The following is a 21,148-nucleotide window of genomic DNA, read 5'->3' as shown; positions in this document are numbered from 1 at the left end:
GTAACATAAGATGATATACTGCATTTCCTTTCATGTTACAATATTAAAGCAACTTAATTACCTTGCTCTAAGAATATACATAGTCAAATCTTCCCAATTTGTAAATTATATATAAGCAGAGTAAATATGTTGGGTGAAATCCTGGCCCCTTGAATTCAATGGGAGTTTTGTCATTGGCTTCAGTGGGAGTGGAATTTCATCTGTCACCTCTGCATGTTTGCAGCAACATACCTCCGGTCAGGTTGGTGTTGCATGTGGCCTATTTCTTCATGACAATCCTGTAACATGGGCTGTAGTTCTTCTTGGGGTGAGGGTGTTAGAGTGGCAGTGGACTGGTGGCTGTAGGAGACAGCTGCGGGAGAGGAAGCTGCTCCTCGGACTGGAGGTGTAGGACCTCGCTCTTCATCTTCTTCTTCCTCTAGCTCATCCTGCTGTAGATACATCCTTGCAGGCGGCACTGGACATGGAATTTCTTGGTCATAACTAAGAAACAGGTTTTTTTTTTAAAAATGAGGACTATAGCTTAAATTAAACTTGTTTGATGCAATAAAAATAGATCTTATATACATATACATAGCCAGACAAAAATCACACTTCTTATGAGTCCTCTTCTCATAAAGGGCTAGGGGAAAGATCCTGATCCCACTGAAGTCAAAAGGGCTTTGCCATTGATTTTAGTGTGGCCAGGATTTCATTTCCCAATTATCCCATGAGACCTGTAGGTGTCCAAATTAGCTGCTAGGTTACTAATATGAGTATTAGGGCCAATCAAAGAACAGACAAATAATATTTGGTAAATATATTATTCAGTGAATATTATTGTGTGTCAATTTATTTGACAAACAGTAGTCAAGTTATAGAACTGGTTGGATGCTACTAAACATAATTAAATGGATACATTATTTAACAAATGACTCCAATATTTGTTAAATAAAGTATTAGATGGAAAATATTCCACCAAATGTATTAAATGTAGATTTAATAAACATGAAGCTCTGGTCCACAGAATCTACTATACATTATTCTAGCTCAAATGGTCAGAGATTTTCAAATTGTTAAAACTGTGGAACTATTTGCTTTCTGGATCTTATAATTACAGGCAAAATGTCAAGAACGAGGCCATGTCATTTCAAGGAAACAACAACTTAACCACTGGAATATTTGTATTTAATTTTAATTCTTTTAAAAATATTGAGTACGTTTAGTTAAATCCAAGGGATAAAATCCTGGCCCTATTATCTCAATGGCAAAACTCCCATTGACTTCATAAGGAGCCAGGATTTCATCACAGATCTCTAGCTGTCTACAAATATTGAACTGGTCTAATCTAATCTAAGATTACTGTGCTGCAGAATTTATTCAACAGGTTGTGTATTATATTGCTAAATATGGCCCCTCATTGCATACAATGCAAACCTTTGTGGTCACTTCATTCCCCCATGGAAAAAAAGAAAAAACATGCTAAAATCCAAACAACACAGAGCATCAATTAATAAAGATGCATTGACAAAGGCACAATACCCTCAAAAGCCTTTTTTGTATTTTATGTAGCTCAGGAACATCCAAAGTGGACTGAAGGAAAACTTCATTACCACGTTGGCAGAACACAAATTAAATTAAATCAATTTGAGCTATCTCATCAGCAAAATGATAAAAGGATGACTTGTTCATTTTTCTTACCTTTCATCCACAGAAAGACTGTACTCTTCACTATTGCTGTGGGGAGGAGGGTGTGCTGGGGGAGGTGGAAGTAGATCTGCCCAGTTCATGCCAGCCTGTTTGGGTACCTTAGGGGTGCGGGCACCCTTTTTGTGTCCTTGACTCCCTAAGAATAAACAATAATATATTTTAAAAAATGCTTTTAATTATCTCCTTTCCCCTAATTACTTTGCTATCTCCCCTGCGGGTGGGGGGGTGGGGTAGGAATCAGGAATCATTCCAGCTCCTATTGAAGTCAATGTGGATTTTACCATTGACTTGACTGGGAGCAAGTTCTGGTCCTCTCTGTATACATAACCTCATAATTTCAGTTTCATCGTAAAACCAATTATTCCACATTTTGCTGCAGTTAATTTTAACCAGAAACTTTAATACAACAAGGACAAAACACAGTATTCATAACTTAATAAATAGCTAAAATGCAATAAAACCATAAATGAATTTTACAAGCAATATCATTAAGAATGATCTTCCCACAGCTATTAATTACATTATAGATTATGATCTAAAACAAATGAGCTGTAGACATATTTTCTAAAGTGCCTTTCTGTTATTTAATTGCTGGAACCTAAAATACAATAGGATACAGATATGATCTATTAAAGTTCCACTGTTGCATTAAGTCACTGAATATATGCAATTTGTATATGTTCACTGAAATGTTTTAGGCACAATGAAATTACTAATTTTAGTCTGAATGGCAGGTGGAGTTGAAAATAATTGCTGGAAGAACTAAAATAACTAAAAAAAAAAACCCTGATGAAGTATGGTGTGAATGTTTTCAGATATTGTTAATGAGAAATTATGGCTTATAGTAGAATGATGTAGCTTTAACAATCCAGCTTTACCAGCAATCCAGCTTTACTCACCAATTATTCAGGTGCTGCATTTTGACTAGAATACTATCTGTAATCAAAATTAACTCTACATTTTCTCTGTGTTAATTTGTATACTTTGTCATTTTATTATTAACTCTTTGAAAACAGTTATTAGTTTAATTTCTTTTTTTTAAAAATGATAGAAATTTTGAAATGATTCTTCTTCATATTAACTTCCTTAGGTAAGCAGAAGTTTTTCTTTCAATATCTAGCATAGTTTACCCTAGCCACATAATTAACGATGTTGAAGTTATTGTGTAATTGTGCCACTGTCTTCTAGATTGTGTTCCTATGGACAATATTTCAGCTCATTATTGCTCCACATTGACGGCTATGTACCAGTATGTTTTAGCTGTTCACTATTGTTTTACTGGTACATCAGTACCATATTGTGTCAAGCAGGACCCTAATTGTCCCAAGGAGACCATAATCTGCATTTTGTTCCTTATCCTCCAGTGTGTGTGTGTGAGTGTGTGTGTGAGTGTGTGTGTGTGTGTGTGTGTGTGTGTGTGTGTGTGTGTGTGTGTGTGTGTGTGTGAGAGAGAGAGAGAGAGAGAGAGAGAGAGAGAGAGAGAGAGAGAGAGAGAGAGAGAGATACATTAGATTCAGCACAATTAATTTATTGCTCTGGTCACGTTGTTTCATTCCTGCTGGAGTCCTTGGTGTAGGGCTATAATTTGTCATTGTTATGAATAAACATATTAAGTGTCAGCACGGTAAATAATATGCCCCCCACTCTTAATTCACATGGGTTCGTATCCCCTGAGAGGTATTGCTTTGTGTTTCTAGTCTGAATGCTGTAGAACTGGGATTCAGAAAATCCTGCTGCTATAGAATTGGGCAAGCTGCCCACTGCCAGAAGGTTCTTTCTGGGAATTCTGGAGGTTTAAGAGGCTTGCTATTATTTGGGGATATCACTATACCCCAAATAAACAGTAGAGAGTACCAGGCAGACCACCTGAAGACAGAAAATACTGGGCCCCATTTACACTAAAACACATTTACATTGCCAGAGTAGTGTTAGTTAGTGTTTGACTAGTTAGTAGAGTTAGTGTTTGATCTTAATCTGTGTTAGATTAAGATCAAACACAGGTTAAGAAAAAGGCAATTGGGCCACTCCAGGTGAAAGCAAAAGGTAAGGAAGAACAAGGTTTCTTTGCAAGGAAGTCTTTTGCAAAGGGCTCTTTGATACTCTGCATATGAAAGGCACTGTGAGAAACAAAATTCTTCATTAATTCTCTACTGTCTAAATCTGAATTATCAGTAAAATTAATTTTGATAAATAGTCACTGAGTCGGTGTAAATAAAAACAGGATTTTTTTCAGTTCTTTCAACCAAATTGTATGGTATCAGAGTTAAAAAATTACAGATGCAAAATTTACTGAAATTAGTTTTGATATGCATAAAACAAATGTTCTGGTGTTTTCAGTAAGTGCAATATACACTAACAAAGTAGTTTTTTGGTTGGTGCCTAGGGATGGGAAGAGAAAGGGAAGTATGTGGGTTTATATCCAGCTTTCTTTGAAATTCTGAGAAGGACTTTTGTACAGAATTGGCTATTGGGAGGCCAAGATGTCAAACGGTGGAGGACCCAAGATAGGAAATCCAAAGTATACTGCAGTATATGGCTTTCACAATTCTAGATGGCATTAATCAACCAGCCGATACTTTATTTTAAGTAGTAAAAAGGAGGCAACCATAGATTATGGAAGTTAATTCTGACCCAACAGAGTTGCTGTTGTATTTCCTCCAATGGGAGATGTGGATGCTCAGCAGTTCCGTAAATCAGGCCATTAATACTGACTACATATACAGTTCCATCAAATATGGTAACAGTAATAGAATCATATTTTATTTTAGCAGACTGTAGCTTGGTATGGATATACTCACCAGATGTACTACTCCCCCGATCTGAACTGTTGTAGGACCCTCCTGTATTCTGGTCATAGGACTGGTTGTATGGAATAGTTGGAGCATTATTGTCATTTACTCTGTAATCTGTAGGTTTAATAATACAGTTAATATTCCCTTCACATAAACTATTTCCTGTATATTTCTGCTTCATAACACACAAAAAGACCCACTGAACATGTTGATGAGGAAGCATGGGCGGGGGAGAAATCTTTTAACCCTCCCCATATTTGTTTTGCTCCTATCTTTTCCTTTAATTTCTATTACTCACAGGTTTCCAGAGTTTTAGGGCAACTCAGTAGCTACACCAAGAAAAGGTCCATGGTCATTAAGGATATGTCTGCACTGCACCTGGACACATTGTGGTTGGCCTCTGCAAGCTGAGTTGAGCTTGTAGTGCTCGTGGCTAAGGGACTGTTTAATTGCAGTGTAGATGTTTGTGCTCAAGCCTGGGCTCTAGGACCCTGCGACGCAGGAGGATGCCAGAGCTCAGGCTACAGCCCCTTAGCCCAAGCCCTGTGAGCCCAAATCAACTGGCATGGGCCAGCTGCAGTTGTCCAATTGCAGGGTGGACATACACTTAGGGTGAAATTCAACCCTAGGCACAGTGCCTGTGGCATGCTCAAGTCCCAAATTCCACTGAAGTCAGTTTACACCAGCAGAGAACTTGGTCCAATGTCTCTATAGTATCCAGGAAGACTGCCAGATAGTGCTGACACAGTTTTTACTATTAACAGCTACAATAACTGGCCTATCCAATTCTGAAGCTTTGGATGAACATTTAATTACAGGGATTTTATTTTTAAATGCTAGATTTGGCAATCAGAGCTACGAAAATTTCTCAAGGATAAAATGTTCATCAGACAATACAATGTTTTCTTGCTTAAGAAGTGTGTATAATTTACAGAAGACTTGCAAGGAGATGAGTTGCTTTTCATAGACCAAATAAAATAAAGACATAAACAGAACCATTGGACATATAGTACTGACAATGAAGCACAGCATGGAACTCACCAGAATGGTTATTTCTCATTATAAAAGCTATAGGTAAAATTGTCAGCAAGATGGTTTTGACTTAGGAAATAAGAAATCCAAGATCAGACTATTGACTCATAAAAAACCCCTATACAAAGTAGCTAAGAATCCAGTCCCCATCTGCTGCAGACATGCTTTTGATAATGTAAGCATGGGGAGAAAAAAAAGGAGCAAAATGGTAAATCCCACACCAGAATGTATTCTGTAATAGTTTCTCAGTCTAGCTGAATTCCACACTTCATGCTGAAGCCCTGCATTCCATGTCTATTTACACAGAGGATAAACAATAATTCAACACTGAAATATGTATATATGACTGTCAGCAGACAATGCTTTAATGGGGTCTTTTCATAGCACAATATGCTAGAAAATGTGCAGCTGTAATATATACCATCTGAAAGAGACAATGTCTTCTTGGTCATAAAATCCAAACATTTTAATTCTGAAACTGAAATGGAATACATAAGGTCATCACAGAAAAGTGAGTGCATAAGCATAATTACAAAAAGATAAACCCCTCACACTACAGCTTGGAGCCAGACAAAAATGAATTTTCCCTTTGACTTGGTTGTATCAAAAGGCGGTGTCACATTTTATATGGCCCTCTCAACTACTCTGTGGGTAAAAAGGTCTGGTAGGAAATAGATGAAATCAACCTTCCGTAATGAAACGTCTTTTTGCTGGACACATTTTCAATATCACTATGTGATCATACAAGTTACAATGATCTGTTCAAAAAGTTCACAGGTAGAATGGATCCAATTCTTAGAGGCACTGCTTTGCAAATCAGGTTATTAAAGCAGGTTGCACGGTAGCCTGAAGACTAGCAAGAAATCACATACCTATTTCTTCCAAGTCACACATATCACATTGGAGTAACGTGCCCCTAAGGCCATAAAAGTACATTCTGATGTTTCAAGTTTACACTGAAATCAATTTATTTTTAGCTTCTGAACCCATAAACTGCAGTCAGAACAAAGGAAAAAAAATTTCCACAGCATCCCCTCTCAATATGAATTGGAGGCTTGCTAGGTATAAAGCTAAAATTAATTGGATTGGTCCATTTCTGTCCCCAGTGTACAATACAATATAATTTTACACAGTTTGATGTGCAAAAATTCCATTTGTTTACATGAAGATGTAGATTTAATTAGCCTGCCTCTATTCACGACTGATAAGGGGATGTTGATCTATTTAAAATTTAAGGTAGAGTATAATGTGACTACCATGCATTGATCTTATGAATAAAAGATCTTGTCTCTGTCCTAACCAATTAAGTACCTACTATTAAATTTAAATTAATCACAAACTCATATGAAAATATATTTTATTTAATTCTCTTTAAAGTTGCAGCTAGTTATTTGTTATAATAAATTCAATCTTCGAAGGTTATTGGAGTGCTAATTAACTCTTTGACACAGTTTACTGGGAATTTCTAAATCTACAAAGGAATAAGCAAGAAGCACCAGAGAGGTTTACGTTTACTAGTCCTGACAAGCTTTGGACTCCCAGCACCAGAAGGCTGACGATCATCTGATGAATAAACAAGAGTTAAAAAGCAAAAAGCTCTTCACCTTTGTTTAATTTGTTTTGCTCCATAATGTTGTACTGTATGGGTGCAACCTCTTGTTTTTGCTGAACAGAGGGTTTCCAGTGTTTCTCATTTGTATCCCCACTGCCGCTGTTAACATTATTGCTGATGCTTGATTGGATGAGCTGAGTGGTTGCATAAGGAGTGGGCTGCCCAGGTTGGTTGACAAATCTTCCATCCTTTAGATTTGGGCTATTGAAGGTTTTCATCTCATTGATTTTGTTGCTCAAGTCCACATCACCATAAACAGTTGACTCAGGCAGCATCAGGTTTGTTTGCTTGCTTTCCAGCTGGTTGTTGTAATTTGCTATACAATCAGCTAACCACAGGGGGAAGGAAAAAGAAAAGGTCATTCTGTTCAGTTACTCGCTATATCTTCATGTGCAATACACTTTACAAATATTTTTGTGCACAACTATATGACCTGATTCTATGCAGCAGAAATGTGGCTGTAATAATATAACTTATAAATAAATAACCCATTGAAGTTTATTTACCTTTTAGGTTACTATACAAAAAACATGGGTTCAGAGAATTTTGTTAGTTCTCATTTATTTCTCCATGTTATACAATTCTCCAGATCCAAAGTAAACTCCTCTGTTTGGCTCCCCTGCAAATTCAATTCTGCTAAATTTGTCCCTACAATAATGTTTATGTCTTTTCTGTTGCTCTTAGGTTGGCAATATGAACATTTTAATTTTTGGGCACTATCCTCAAAACAATTTTGGCATCTTAATAATTAAAAACACAATTGAGCATACTTAAAACAATTTGTGTGAGTAAATAAAAAACACTTGTGAGTTGGAGCAAAAATACAAAACAACTATCTCATGTCCACATTCAACACACGACATTTTAAATCCTGTAAGACTTCAGACAAATAAAAAGAGGTCTTTATGGAAAGAAAAAACGATGGTTATACAGAGGTAGAAATCATTAATGAAGAGATATAGTACATTATGAAAGGGGTCTCAGAACCTGTTTAACAAGACTTCAATAGAACACTGCATTCTAGCACAAAAACATGTATGAGCTTCAAAGAAAAAGACAAGAAAGCATTCTTGGAAGGGTTGCACCACATGCTAATCATAATTACTTTGGGTCTTCTTAGTCATACATACTATTGCCTCTGGCACTTTATTCAGTATAAATAGAAGTGAATTCACCCTCCTAGTAGTTACCTTGCCACGAAGTTAGCACTCAGTGACAGCCTCACAGTAATCAGGCTTGTGCTGACATTGTAACCACAATTCTAGAACTCAGCCCTGGTATTAAATGCTGGATCGGCATTCTTGTCCTTCAGGAACCCCATGTGCTTCCCTGTGACCAGCATAGACGTTACTTTCACAGCATTTGTTTCCCTTCTATATCCAATCCACCGGAAGGGTGGTGAGTACTAGTAACAGGGTTAGCAGATCTGTATATATGAGGTTATTAGGAAACCAGCACAGAATGACCGTTAAATGTGTGTTATCATTTACCAATTTGTATATGTAATGGTAATTACATAATTACCAAGAAGATAGTTGCTCTTTTAACAAAATGTAACTGCTGTGTGTTAACCTAGGGACAAATCCCAAAGTCCTTAGTCAGGGCAAACTCCAGCGAAAATAGTGAGTAAAATTAAGGAAGCATTTTTGGATTTAGCTTCTACATTCTATGAAATGCACATGTACATTTCCAAAACATTCTCTAACATTCACACTTCTTTCAGGAAAAAAATTTCTGTGTAAAAGCAGTAAAATACAAAAATAAAATAATTCATCCCCACTGTAATGGTTAAGGGATGTGAGCAGTACATGCCATTACATACAACTTATTCACTGCAAACTTCATGCCCTTCAGCTTCAATTTTAAAAAAAAGATTTTACCCTTTGATTTATTTTTCTTTCATATGTGAGCTGTTATTTATTTATCCCTCTACATACTCTTCAACTTCTTGACTTGTTACTTTTTTTTTTTTCATTTTTGCCTCTCCCTTTACTTTTTTTCATGATCACCTACAGCAATGCTGCTATTCTTTCCTCCTCCTCTTCATGCAACTTCTGCCTTTTTATGCCTCCTTTGTTACCTTCCAGTATATCTGTTATTACTCATGCCTCCTGATCTATTTTGATTTTCTTTTAAGGTCATTCTAAAAATATTTGTATTTGCTTTCTTCTTCTGCTGGATCTGATTTTTTTTTTGTGAAGGGCAATAATCAATATAGTACATACTACTGTAGGCCCATTCATAAGCTATACCTATAAGGATGTCTTCCTAGAAAGTATCTATCTGTACAAATGTTTGCTTACCTATATAACAGAAAATGTATTTTATCAAATGGGAATTTTATATTCCCCACTACTTTTACAAAGAAGCTGTTCCTATAAAGTAGGTTTCCTATTCAGTACAATACTTATAAGATTATATTAGAAATATACATGGGTAATTAGTTACATTTTTATATAAGAGGGATATAAGCCTTTGTGCTTCAGGGCATAAGACAACTACAAACTGAAGGGGTTAAGAAGATTCATAGATATTAAGCCCAGAAGGGATCGTTATGATAATCAATTCTGACCTCCTGTATAACCAAGACCATAGAATTTTGCCAAATGATTCCTGCATCAAACCCATAACTTCCAGTTGAGCTACAGCATATATTTTAGAAAGATTTAGATTTAGAGAGAGAGTTGGGATTTAACGATAAAGTGATAGAGAATCCACCACATTCCTCAGTAAATTGTTCGTGATTATTACCCTCACTATTAAAAATGTGTGCCTTATTTCTAGTCTGAATTAGTCTGGCTTCATCTTCCAGCCAATGGACCTTGGTATGACTTTGTCTGCTAGATTAAAGAGCCCTTTATTATCAGAAATCCCCTTCCTATCTAGGTACTTGTAATAATGTAATCCACGTGCACATTATTTCACAAGTCTCTTATTAGAAATCTCATACCTTCCTTTGAAGCAACTGGTACCGGTCACTGTCAAACAAGATACTGGACTAAGCGAGTGACCATCATCAGTTTATGGCTGGCCTTGCAGTAATTACATTAGACTTAGAGGGAACACCATATCTCTCCAATGCTTCCACATTGCAGGCAGTCAAAACTTGACTGCAAAGTGATGGGAAATGCAAACAGTGAAGGCCAACCAGTGTTACTGGCAGTGCTCCATGCCCAAGAAGGGATGCGTCTGATTGGGTAGGGAAGTGGACAAAGATTCCCACTCCCGACTCTCTGGCAATTCGGTCAGAGTAAAGAGAATATCAGTTCTATTTTTTTTTAAATGTGTAGCAAGTGCGGCTTCCTGGTCTATTCCAACCAGCGTGCACCACCGGAAAGCAGGAGGCATTATTCACCCATAATGTCTCCCTCTAAAGTGTTCAGCCATTGACATGCTTTTGTTGCCCTCCTTGTGCTGCCCTTGCTCCCAAGAGCCTCGATTTATCCCTACATTTTATATTTTGCTTTCCAGAGTCAACATAATTAGTTGTTCTCTATAATATAATCTTCACAGACAAACAAACAAACAAACAATACAACACCCAGTCACCCAAATGAAAGAGTTTGGCATAGCAATGAGTGAACAACAAAAGGTGTGATTGTGCAAAACTAGACTAGAAATCTCATATGAGCAGACTTTGATATGATAAGGCATTTCTTGTTTCTGGTCATCCCAGGAATAGGCATGAAAAGCTCTCCAGTAACATGTTGGCGTTTCTAATTCTGGTCCTAGTCAATATTAGGAAGTGCAGATCTGCGACAAAAATAAAATTTATTTGGACTTTTCAAACTCAAGAAATTTTGAGTTCAGTTTGACTTTTGGGAGCCAATTCAGGTTGTTTCTTATTTGATTAGAATGAGTTCATTCAGACCTAGTTTTGCAGTAAGTTTAGGTCTTCCACGGACTAAACCAGGTTTGTATCAATTAACAGACCCATTTAGCTTGTGTTTAAGGTGCAGTGATTTTGGGGGCACCGTAATGGAGAGACACCTTGGTGGGCAAACGTGGCAGTAGCAGCAAGAGGAACTGGGCTAATAAAACCATCTGGAGAATCAGTCAACCCAGGTTTAGCAGCTGCAGCTGTACAGAATGAAGTGGGAGCTCTGAACTATGCTGGCACATAAAACAAAGTTTAAAATTACATGTGGTATTGTAATCTACTGGTGGAAACAGGTCCTCCTCCATGCCAATACAAGTAGTTACTGCCTCTAGGTACACAGTCTTGGCTCTTTAGCTCAAAGTGTAGCACCTCATGATTTTATCTCTAGAGGTCCCCAGTACCAACCTCTGGGCCAAATACTATAGCTGTCAAACCAACACATAATATTTTATGGCCTATCTTCAGTCTGATGAAATTCTGGACACAGTCTGCTACAACATGCATGATAAGGGACTAAAACTAACTCTGCAGAAGTATGAATGAGACTGGTTGTAAGAATACAGTGTAAAACAGGCCTCTTGTTAACTAGTAAAAGTATCTAACCTGGTCGACTGTACGTTGTGAGGTTGCTATCACTGTTTCCATTGGCTGAGGTGCAGCAGTTGATGGAGCAGTCATTGTGATTGTTACCAGTGTTGGGCCATGTATCTGCTAGCCATGGTTGAGGGGCAGGTTCACTGATGTTTAGAAGTCCTGGTCTTTTTAAAAAAAAAAAAAAAAGTATGGTAATTTCATAAATTAAGCAACAGTGTTATTAAACTGATTCCTATGCTCTTCTCAAAAGGCTGTCTAACATTAAAAAGTTTTCACTATAAGTAGTAAAGGTTTAGGCAATTCATACTTATCACATCTCTTATAAAATATATTTTAATTGGTATCTATCCACTAATCTGGACTTAGTTCTTTGAACACTGCTATTCACTTGTCTTGCCATACAAAAGAAGAAGAAGAATTGGTATATGTAATGACTCCCAGACATCTCCATAAAATGTTGTTATTCTTTGGTAAATTATGGTAGAGAGAAACCAACACAATGTTTTGATCATCATATGGGTATTAACAAACAGTAGGCCTTGTTGAGAAAGGGTAAGAATGTTTCCATGGAAAATTTAGAATTTTATTAAATTTTCTGATTTTTCATCAACAATCTGAAAACTGAACTTTAGTGTTTTTCAATTTTTCCCCAATTTTCAGTGGCAACATGGAAAAAATGGGGGGGGGGACACAAAAACAAGTGGGGGTTGTTGAAGGTAAAAAAGGAAGAGGAAGGAGGGAAAACAACAAAGACAAAAATAGGGGGGTTCTGATGGAAAAATTGGAAATTTTTAAAAAACTAAACTTTTTTAACAAAAATTGTGGAACACAAGCAGCTCCTACTGAAGTCCACAGGAATTGTGAATGCTCAGCACCTTTGAAAATCACAAGTCTGCAATGCTGTATGTTGGCTGAATATTGGACGATATATCATGTCATCAGCTAAAAGATTTGTAATCCAGCTGCATGGTTTCCAAGTTATTGCAGGTTTTCTAGTGAGCACTAAATAAACTTTGATGAATGTTTTGTTGAAACTCCAGCCCACATACTGTTTTTTCCACTGACAACATTGTGCATATTACAAAGCTTCACATACAGCAGTGACCCTTAAAAACCTGACAATTGCTTCTGATAACTAAATAAGTATTTGAAGTTAGATAATCTCAGCCATTGCTGCGTTTGAATGATTTCCTACAGTAATACAGGTAGGTATACGGAACTAGAGGGGAAGGCTTCAGAAACAAAAGGAACATAACTATTTAACACGGGCATAATGGGCAAATTTTAAGGGCTACCATTGTAAACAGCATAAAAGTTAGTCACTGAGTCCAGAAAAAATAGGTATCTATTGTGAAAATAGTGGATATAATGCTTTTTCAAGTAAAATATGTTAATCCCTTTAAACTGGAAATTGAGACTGCAAACTGCACCAGCAGTTAGTTATGGGGTATCCAGTCTGCCAGTGCCATGGGCTTACGTCTGATTCCTAGAACAGCATTAAAATATGTATCTGCTGTATATATATTTCTATGCTGTATGCACCATCTGACAATTTAGCATATGAGTTGATGAGGCATGACTTACTATCAGACAAACCAGTGAACATGTACTAGGCAAACATATTTTTACGGATTTATTTTCTTTGTAAATATGAAATAAATGTGCTGTTGTTTAGTTTTTTGGGCAGTGCAGCTGATTTGTCATTCCTGTCCATGGCTTGCCTAGAGCTCTGCATATAGACTGAAAATCACCTCGGGTACACAAGGATGGGATAAGCCTCTCTGCACCTTTCAAGTCCTAAGAAGGGTCTCTGTACGGGAGCTGGGGTTGGAGCAGCCAAAAAGGCCTCTCCTTTTGTCTCTGCACTTTCTGAATACTGCAGAGGGGAAGTCTACACTTCACTCATGCCAACCGGGAGGAAAGTGGGTGGAGCGATTGTAATGTCAATCCAGGTTTCAGAAATACCGTGTAACAAGGTATATGGTAATAGAAGCTGCTACTCCAGCCCACTGGCTGGAATAGTGACCAGGAAAAGTTTGAGCGTCAGCCCCACAGCTTGCCCACCGCTTGGGTGGATGAATTCCATACTCCTCAACCTTTGCAGAGAAACAATTACTTGAGCTTTGTGCAAGGACAGTGAATATTATCCACAGCATTACCAGATCCACAGAAGTGGATGCTATTTTGAAATACTTCACATTTCTGAATGTTAGAAGACAGCACCTTTTATATACTATGTAGGATGGGGGCGGATGCTGAGCCTCTCAAAAGCCTTACAAATATATTTTATGCAGGGAAAGTGGGAGTCTGAGCTTGAGGGTTTGGAACTCAGCGTAAAGATTTTATGCCAGAAACTACACTGCTTCAAAAATCGATCAAATGTGTTTCCTGTGCGCCAAAGTATTGTGCAATATACTATATGCTCAGGTGAGCAAAGAAATGAACATATGCCACAGGCAATATTTCCTGGCTTGATCACTTGTAAAATCTGAACTGATGAGATGAAAATATATTTATCAAAATAAGTATGATGCATCTCTAGCCCTAAAAGGGGAGAGGTTTTATGAGGGAGATTTTAGGTTAAGGCATTTAGCTACAAAACTGGGGCAGCACAGAGCCACACTGCTCCAGCAGGAGCATCAGGGAGACTGTACATGGTACAGAAACACAGCTCTTCAGTGCCGCTTGTGCAGAATAGTCTCTGATGTGCCAGGCCAGCTCTGCAGGCCATTACAGAAGGGAGAAGAGTCATTGCCTTGCCTCTTCCCCACTGCTCTTTAGCTACCTTGCTCTACAGAGGCAATAACATTTATTAGCATAGGGAGGGGAAGGACTGCTATTGTGTTAAACAGTCATGCAAAGGAAAAGAGAGGACCCCTCTGCCCCTGTGCAAGGGCAGCAAACAAACTATAGTGGCCTATAGTTATTTACAGGCTTGTCAATTAAAAAATATTAGAAAACTGAATGTTAATCTTCATGTCTTCATATGTCTAATCTTTATCTCTATCAGATTTTGGTATATTCTTGCAAGGTAAGGACTACAGGGCAGTGCCAAGAGCAGAAGGGAGGGGAAGGGTAGGAATTTATTTATCTAGATGTTTGCTGAGATTTAAAGGCTTGCTACCATACTGTGCCAATACCTTAACCTCTAATGCTGAAAAAAAGGTGTGCTTGAGCGTGATTTAGAAAACAAGCTGTGCTATTGAAGTCACACATGCATGATGTGCCTCCCTGTCATCACTGCTGCTCTATCCTCTGAAGAAACATAGCAGGAAATTGGGGTTATTGTGTGTTCCATTGACATTCATTAGGCAATAAACTAAAACGGGCAAACACGTTACAGTTGTGTCCTCAATCTGGAACTAAACTAGGTTCTGAGAGCAAAGAACTATTTATTAATAAGCTGCCCATTTCTCTTTATTTCTTCAATATAATTCTCTCTCTCTCTCGCAAGTGATGATTTAACCGTTTTGCAATTCACTGCAAGATTAAATACAATCACCTTGTGTGCTGCTGTCTTCAGCAAGTTTCTCCCCATGAATGTTTTTTTTTCTTTTGTAGTATCTGTGAACCAGCTATATTTCTTAATCTTCATAAATGCCACAGTTTAATTACTTTAACTCCCTTAATCATCTGCTAAATCAGTAAACCTTGTATTCTGAAGTCAAAGTGCTCCCTCTGCTGTTTGTTTTCGGGTGCATTTTTCTACAGATCAACAAAGCAACTCAGCTGAAAATGTTAAGATTCAATCATGAAAATGAACCAAAAGCTACATTTCAAAAGCCATATATTTTCTCAGTGAAATCTGCAAAATCAGTGACCTATATGCCTAAAATGTATGTCATTATACCACCACTTATAAATGTATTTACATCCAACTTATAGTCTGCAAAATAAACCATGTCATTACCTGCCTCCACTGCTTACAGCCTCTCCTCCTCTCTGATAGGTTACTAAAATATGAAGAGATAAAAACAGAAAATAATGTAATAGTCATTTTGGACTTTTTAAATAGCACTGTAAAATCTCTTTTTGTTTCCTTCTAACGAATCTCTAAATTTTGATCGGTTAAGTTTGAATACTGAGTCTTACTCTTTCAGCAGTCATTCCTTCATTTAGAAATCCATACACTATAGATGGGTCACCTGACTGGTGTTACTTTAAGTCCCCCAGAAGCTTTATATCACACACACACACACACACACACACACACACACACACAAGAATGGAGTAATGCATGAGGCTAAATTCATCCCTGATGTAACTACTGACCTCAAATAGGTTACTCTAGGGAAGAATTTATGTCACTGTTTATTTCATGAATGAGTTGATGCTAAAGATGTTAAAGCTTTATTGTACATTATCATCATCTTGATAACATTAAACAGGTACCTTGATTTTGCAATACAGCTATTATTTCCAGTGTAAATGATGGTTCATTCTATCACAACCTACTGCAAAATCTTATGTTGTATTTACACATTAATAGTATACTAAAGCTCTGTGTGATTTTCAGATGTCCATCCTTATAAAAAAAACAAACTGAGTGTGATGTTTTACTGATGGGCACCGTATTCTACTTATGCATCGTGCATATTTAAAAAGTCCTTATAAATGTATTATTTTCTAAAAATTTATAATTGGATTTTTTCTAATACTTTTTTAGATCTCAAATTTTAATTTATTCATTGTAATAAATAAATCAGTTTGTCTGACTGGTTTGAAATTAGCAGGAAATTTTTGTGCTAACACTTCCTAAGAATAAACAGGAATACAGACGGCACGCATACAGATTCAAATTTTAAAATGTGTGTTGATATGAATAGCATGCTTTTTTCCAGAAAGCATCATGGTTAAAAGTTAGTTTTTAAGAGGCATAAACCAATAGTTTGAAGAGCTATAAATTTGCTATTTTTAAGTTTGCAGTGGGTTAGGCAAAGGGTTAAGGAGATTAGCTTCACTGCAAATGCTGATGGATTCTACGGCTATGCATTTCTTAACTAGGAATGTGTTTAAAAAAGCAGCCAAATTCTGCTCTTTAAAAGAACTCCAAGCTGGGAATCTGCAAGGGAGAGATAAATGCTTGCAGTGATTACAATAACAGGATTAAAACCTTAGCAGGCAATGCTACAGGTAAGTCTTTTACTAAAGGTAATGTTACAGAAAAAGGCCTGTTACCATTTAAACTGAATAGAACTAACTATTGGGAGTCTAATGTATGGAAAAAAGAAAGATTTTTTAAAATCTTTTACATTGTGTATTTCAGATTTTTTCTTCTAAATTCCTTATGTTGTTGAATTTGCAGCTATGACTTGCAACACCCATATGTTCTAATATTTTCTTTTAATGTCTAGATTTCTAACTGCAAAAATGTCTATCAATTAATCTAAAACACACCATAGAGTTTCAGTAGCATGTTGCACTGTGATTGTGCTAGAAATTGTATGTAAAGCTAATTAAATAATAATAATAGTTTGCATGTGTTTCCACTCTGGATGTCCAAGGACTGCACAAACATCGAGGGCCAGGTTCTAACCTCGCGTTGAGTAGTGAGCGAAATCAGTGGGACTAGTCGTGATGTAAGATACTACTCAATGTGACTAAGGGTACGTCTACACTGGCAGAGTTACGGCGCTGCTCAGAGAGCGCTGAAGGGAAACCGCTGTTGTGCATTCACACTGTCAGCTGCCTGAACAATACCATGTTCACACTTGTGGCACTTGCAGTGTATTCGGAGCAGTGCAGTCTGGGCAGCTATCCCACAGAGCATCTCTTCCTCTTCTGCCGCTAAGAGTTGTGGGAAGGTGGAGGGGATCATGGGGCATCCTGGGCCCCGTCCCAATGCCCCATGATGAATTGCTTCACATCCCAGCAATCCCTGTACTTCCGTCCGCATTTGGCACCATCTTTCTATGTTTTTTGTACTGCGTGCTCTGCCTCTTCGGTCTGCAGGAATGGATCTCGCACTGTTGACCAATATGCTGCTCGCTATCACTAATACATCACGAGTGGCAGTAGAGTTATTCCTTAAACTACAAAGGTAATAGCAGATCGACATTGATCTCGCCATGCGTAGAAGCTATGACATGAGATTGCTTGTGGTATTCACAGAGGTGCTGACAACAGTGGAATGCAGCTTTCAGGCTAGGGAAACAAGCACTGAGTGGTGGGATCACATCGTCATGCACATCTGGGAGGATGAGCAGTCGCTGCAGAACTTTTGGATGAGGAAAGCCACATTCATGGGACTGCATGATGAGCTTGCCCCAGCCCTGAGGTGCAAGGACATGAGAATGAGAGCTGCCCTGCCACTGGAGAAGGGCGGGGCGATTGGAAGCTTGTTACTCCAGACTGCTACTGGTCGGTCGCTAACCAGTTGGGAGTGGGAAAGTAGACCACTGGACTCGTGTTGACAGAAGTGTGCAGGGCCATTAATCACATCCTGCCAGGGCCAGCTCCAGGATTTTTGCCGCCCCAAGCAGCAAAAAAAAAAAACCCGCCACAATCGCGATCTGTGGGAGCTCTACCGCCGCCACTTCAGTCTTTGGCAGCAATTTGGCAGCAAGACCTTCGCTCCAAGACGGACCGAGTGACCTGCCACCGAATTGCCGCTGAAGAGCCGGATATGCCACCCCTTCCCCGTGGCCGCCCCAAGCACCTGCTTGCTGGGCTGGTGCCGGCCCTGCATCCTGCTCTGAAAGATCGTGACTCTGGGCAACATGCGTGACATTGTGGATGACTTTGCACAAATGGGCTTCCCTAACTACGGAGGGGCGATAGATGGCACGCATATTCCAATTCTGGAACCAGACTACCTAGCCACCGAGTACATTCATCTGAAGGGGTATTTCTTAATGGTTTGCCAGGCACTTGTGGATCACTGTGGATGTTTCACGGACATTAACGCAGGCTGGTCCGGAAAGGTGCATGAAGAACGCATCTTTCAGAACACTGACCTGTTCAGGAAGCTGCAAGCAGGGACTTTCTTCCCAGACCAGAAGATCACCGTAGGGGAAGTTTAAATGCCCATTGTGATCCTGGAAGACTCTGCTTACCCCTTAATGACATGGCTTATGAAGCCATATTTGGAGCACCTTAACAGCAGCAGCAATGAGCGGTTCAACAACAGGCTGAGCAAGTGCAGAATGACTGTTGAGTGTGCTTTTGGCCATTTAAAGGCCCGCTGGTGCTGCTTATATGGGAGGCTGGACTGGGCTAATGACAATATTCCTATGCTTGTAGATGCATGCTATAGGCTCCATAATATTTGTGAAGGGAAGGGTGAAAGCTTCACTCAGGGCTGGACCACTGAGGCTCAGTGCCTGGAGGCTGAATTTGAGAGAGACTAGGGCTATTAGAGGGGTGCAGCATGGGTCCATAAGGATCAGGGATGCCTTGAGGCAGTGATTTGAAGCTGAAAGCTACTAATATTTGTTGCTATGCTCGGGAGTGCAGTGCTTGTAATGCTAGGAGGTGATTGTGACTAGTGCAGACAATGCACTATGGAGGTTTAAGAAAAATGCCTGTTGCTTTGTAGGGCTCTGTTTGCTTTCAATTAATGGAATATAGATTGCTTTCAAATCAAAACAATTATTTTATTTAAAAGCAACAACCGGAGAAGAGAGACAAAGAAAAAAACACATCAGCACCGAGGGAAATGGGGGAAGGGAGGGTCCAGGAGGATGTGGGGTCCTGGGATGGTTAAAGATTTGTGTATGTCCAGGTATCATACCCAACCTTCTCCTTTCGAATACAGTGCAGTGGGTACTGTACTTCAGCAGGGCTAAACTGCAGAGTTTAGTGTTGAGTGCAGTGGATACTGGGAGTGCGCAGTGCTAGACTGTAACGGAGGAGGAGTGGAATGCAGTGGGTACAGACTGGAGCCAGGAGATTGATAAGAGTGTTTGGCGGTGTCTGGCGGGAGCATGGGAAAGATTTTTGTGACAGTGGCTGCAGGGGAGGAAGGGTGCGGAGCTGCTCCGTTTTCAGTGCTAGTAACGCCTGGAGCATGTCCGCTTGGTGCTCCATAACATTTAAGAGCCGCTCCGTGGCTTCATTCTGGCACGCCACGTTCTCCTTTCAGTCCTTCTTCTCACTGTCCCCCCACTCCTTCAATTCTTGTTTTTCAGCCACAGAGTGCATAATGACATTACGCAGGAAGTCCTCTTTAGTTCTTCGTGGCTGCTCTCTAATTCTGCGCAGCCATTCAATCGGCGATAAAGAGGGAGGCTGGGCTCCCAAGATCATATCAGTGAAGCCAAAATGCAACATTTTACGAAAGCAGTATTGTTTGCAACACACAGACCACTGAATCAGTGATTTAAAACACAGCCGCTATTCACGTATCTATCACTGACTGACTGACTCCAGGCAAGCACACATGAGCCACAAGACCCCCAAAATGGTGAGTAACCGCAGGGTCAGGGGAAATCAGTGTTCCAGGACCGTACTGTATACTGGGCACGTGGCTCTTGGGGAGAGCCAGCACTGTAGTGGGGGCTTTATAATCATTCCTGTCCCCACCTTTCCACAGGCTGTGTTCATTATGGAAGATACCTTGCTGCTGAGGGTGAACAGGGAATCAGCGGAGGGTCTTCACCAAAACTGCAGCTTCTGCCTGGTCCTTATGCAGCTCGCCTGTGTGCAGCAATGGTTCCCCGCCCCCCACCAATGGCAGACTGGCACAGGAAAGTTATCCTTAATGGGGCAAGAAACAAAGCAGCTCTGCTGAAGAACCTGTGGCAATGGATTGCCCAGTATCTCCATGAGAGTTTTGTGGAGATCTCGGAGGCAGATTCCCGTGAAGTGAAGTCAATCCACTGCTCAGACTAGGCATGCGGTGGTACACGCATCATACAGACACAGGCCTGCTTTCTGCAACCCTCCTGCCCCCAACAACTCGCTTCAGCAATTCCCAAAATCAAAGCCACTTACCAGGAGCCTCCGCTTCTGTTTCCGCTTCGCCAAGCTCTGGCAGCTGTGACTGGCTAGCCTCCTTCGGGGTAGAAAAGAGCTCCTGGCTGCATGTATCTCTGACCTCCGAGTCGTCCTCTGCCTCTGGGTCCCCTCTCCCACTCCACATCCTCATCCAAGATTTCCTCCTCCTGGCTCAGTCCACTCTCAACTGGCACGCGAGCTACCGAAGTATCCACAGTGGCCTTCGCAGTGGAGGTGGGGTTGCCAACGAGTATTACATCCAGCTCTTTGTAGAACTGGCAGCTCGCGGGAGCACCATCGGAGCGGCGGTTTGCCTCCCGCACCTTGTGGTAGGTCTTCCGCAGCTCCCTCACTTTAACCCTACACTGCAGTGTGCCCCGGTCATGGCCCCTTTCTGTCATGCATCATGAAATCTGTCGGTATGTATCATAATTCCTACAGCTTGAGCGCAGCTGGGACTGGACAGCCTCTCCCCAAATGCTGATGAAGTCCAGCAGTTTCGCATTGCTCCAAGTGTGGGATTGCCTGTAGCCAGCATGATCACCTGGAAAGATGCGCTGAGACCACTGCATGCATCACCGAGCAAACAGGAAGGGGACTTTCAAAATTCAC

At 39.7% G+C, this 21,148-nt stretch overlaps 1 protein-coding gene across 4 annotated transcripts in view; it reads right to left on the bottom strand.

Moving 5' to 3' along the window:
• Positions 1-21,148, bottom strand: part of ROBO1 (roundabout guidance receptor 1) — a 431,492-nt gene that overhangs the window by 26,157 nt on the left and 384,187 nt on the right. For all 4 annotated transcript variants that reach the window (XM_045002116.1, XM_045002117.1, XM_045002119.1 and 1 more), the window contains 6 exons: positions 15,510-15,552; positions 11,609-11,763; positions 7,118-7,453; positions 4,488-4,595; positions 1,681-1,825; positions 232-483 (listed from right to left, as the gene is read on the bottom strand). In XM_045002116.1, coding sequence (XP_044858051.1) covers positions 232-483; positions 1,681-1,825; positions 4,488-4,595; positions 7,118-7,453; positions 11,609-11,763; positions 15,510-15,552 — 1,039 coding nt within the window. The remainder of the gene's footprint in view (positions 1-231; positions 484-1,680; positions 1,826-4,487; positions 4,596-7,117; positions 7,454-11,608; positions 11,764-15,509; positions 15,553-21,148) is intronic.

Source organism: Mauremys mutica, chromosome 1, assembly GCF_020497125.1.
Source record: "Mauremys mutica isolate MM-2020 ecotype Southern chromosome 1, ASM2049712v1, whole genome shotgun sequence".
Taxonomy (NCBI): Eukaryota; Metazoa; Chordata; order Testudines; family Geoemydidae; genus Mauremys; species Mauremys mutica.
Note: the sequence above shows the minus strand (reverse complement) of the source record. Positions and strands in the feature narration are given on the sequence as shown.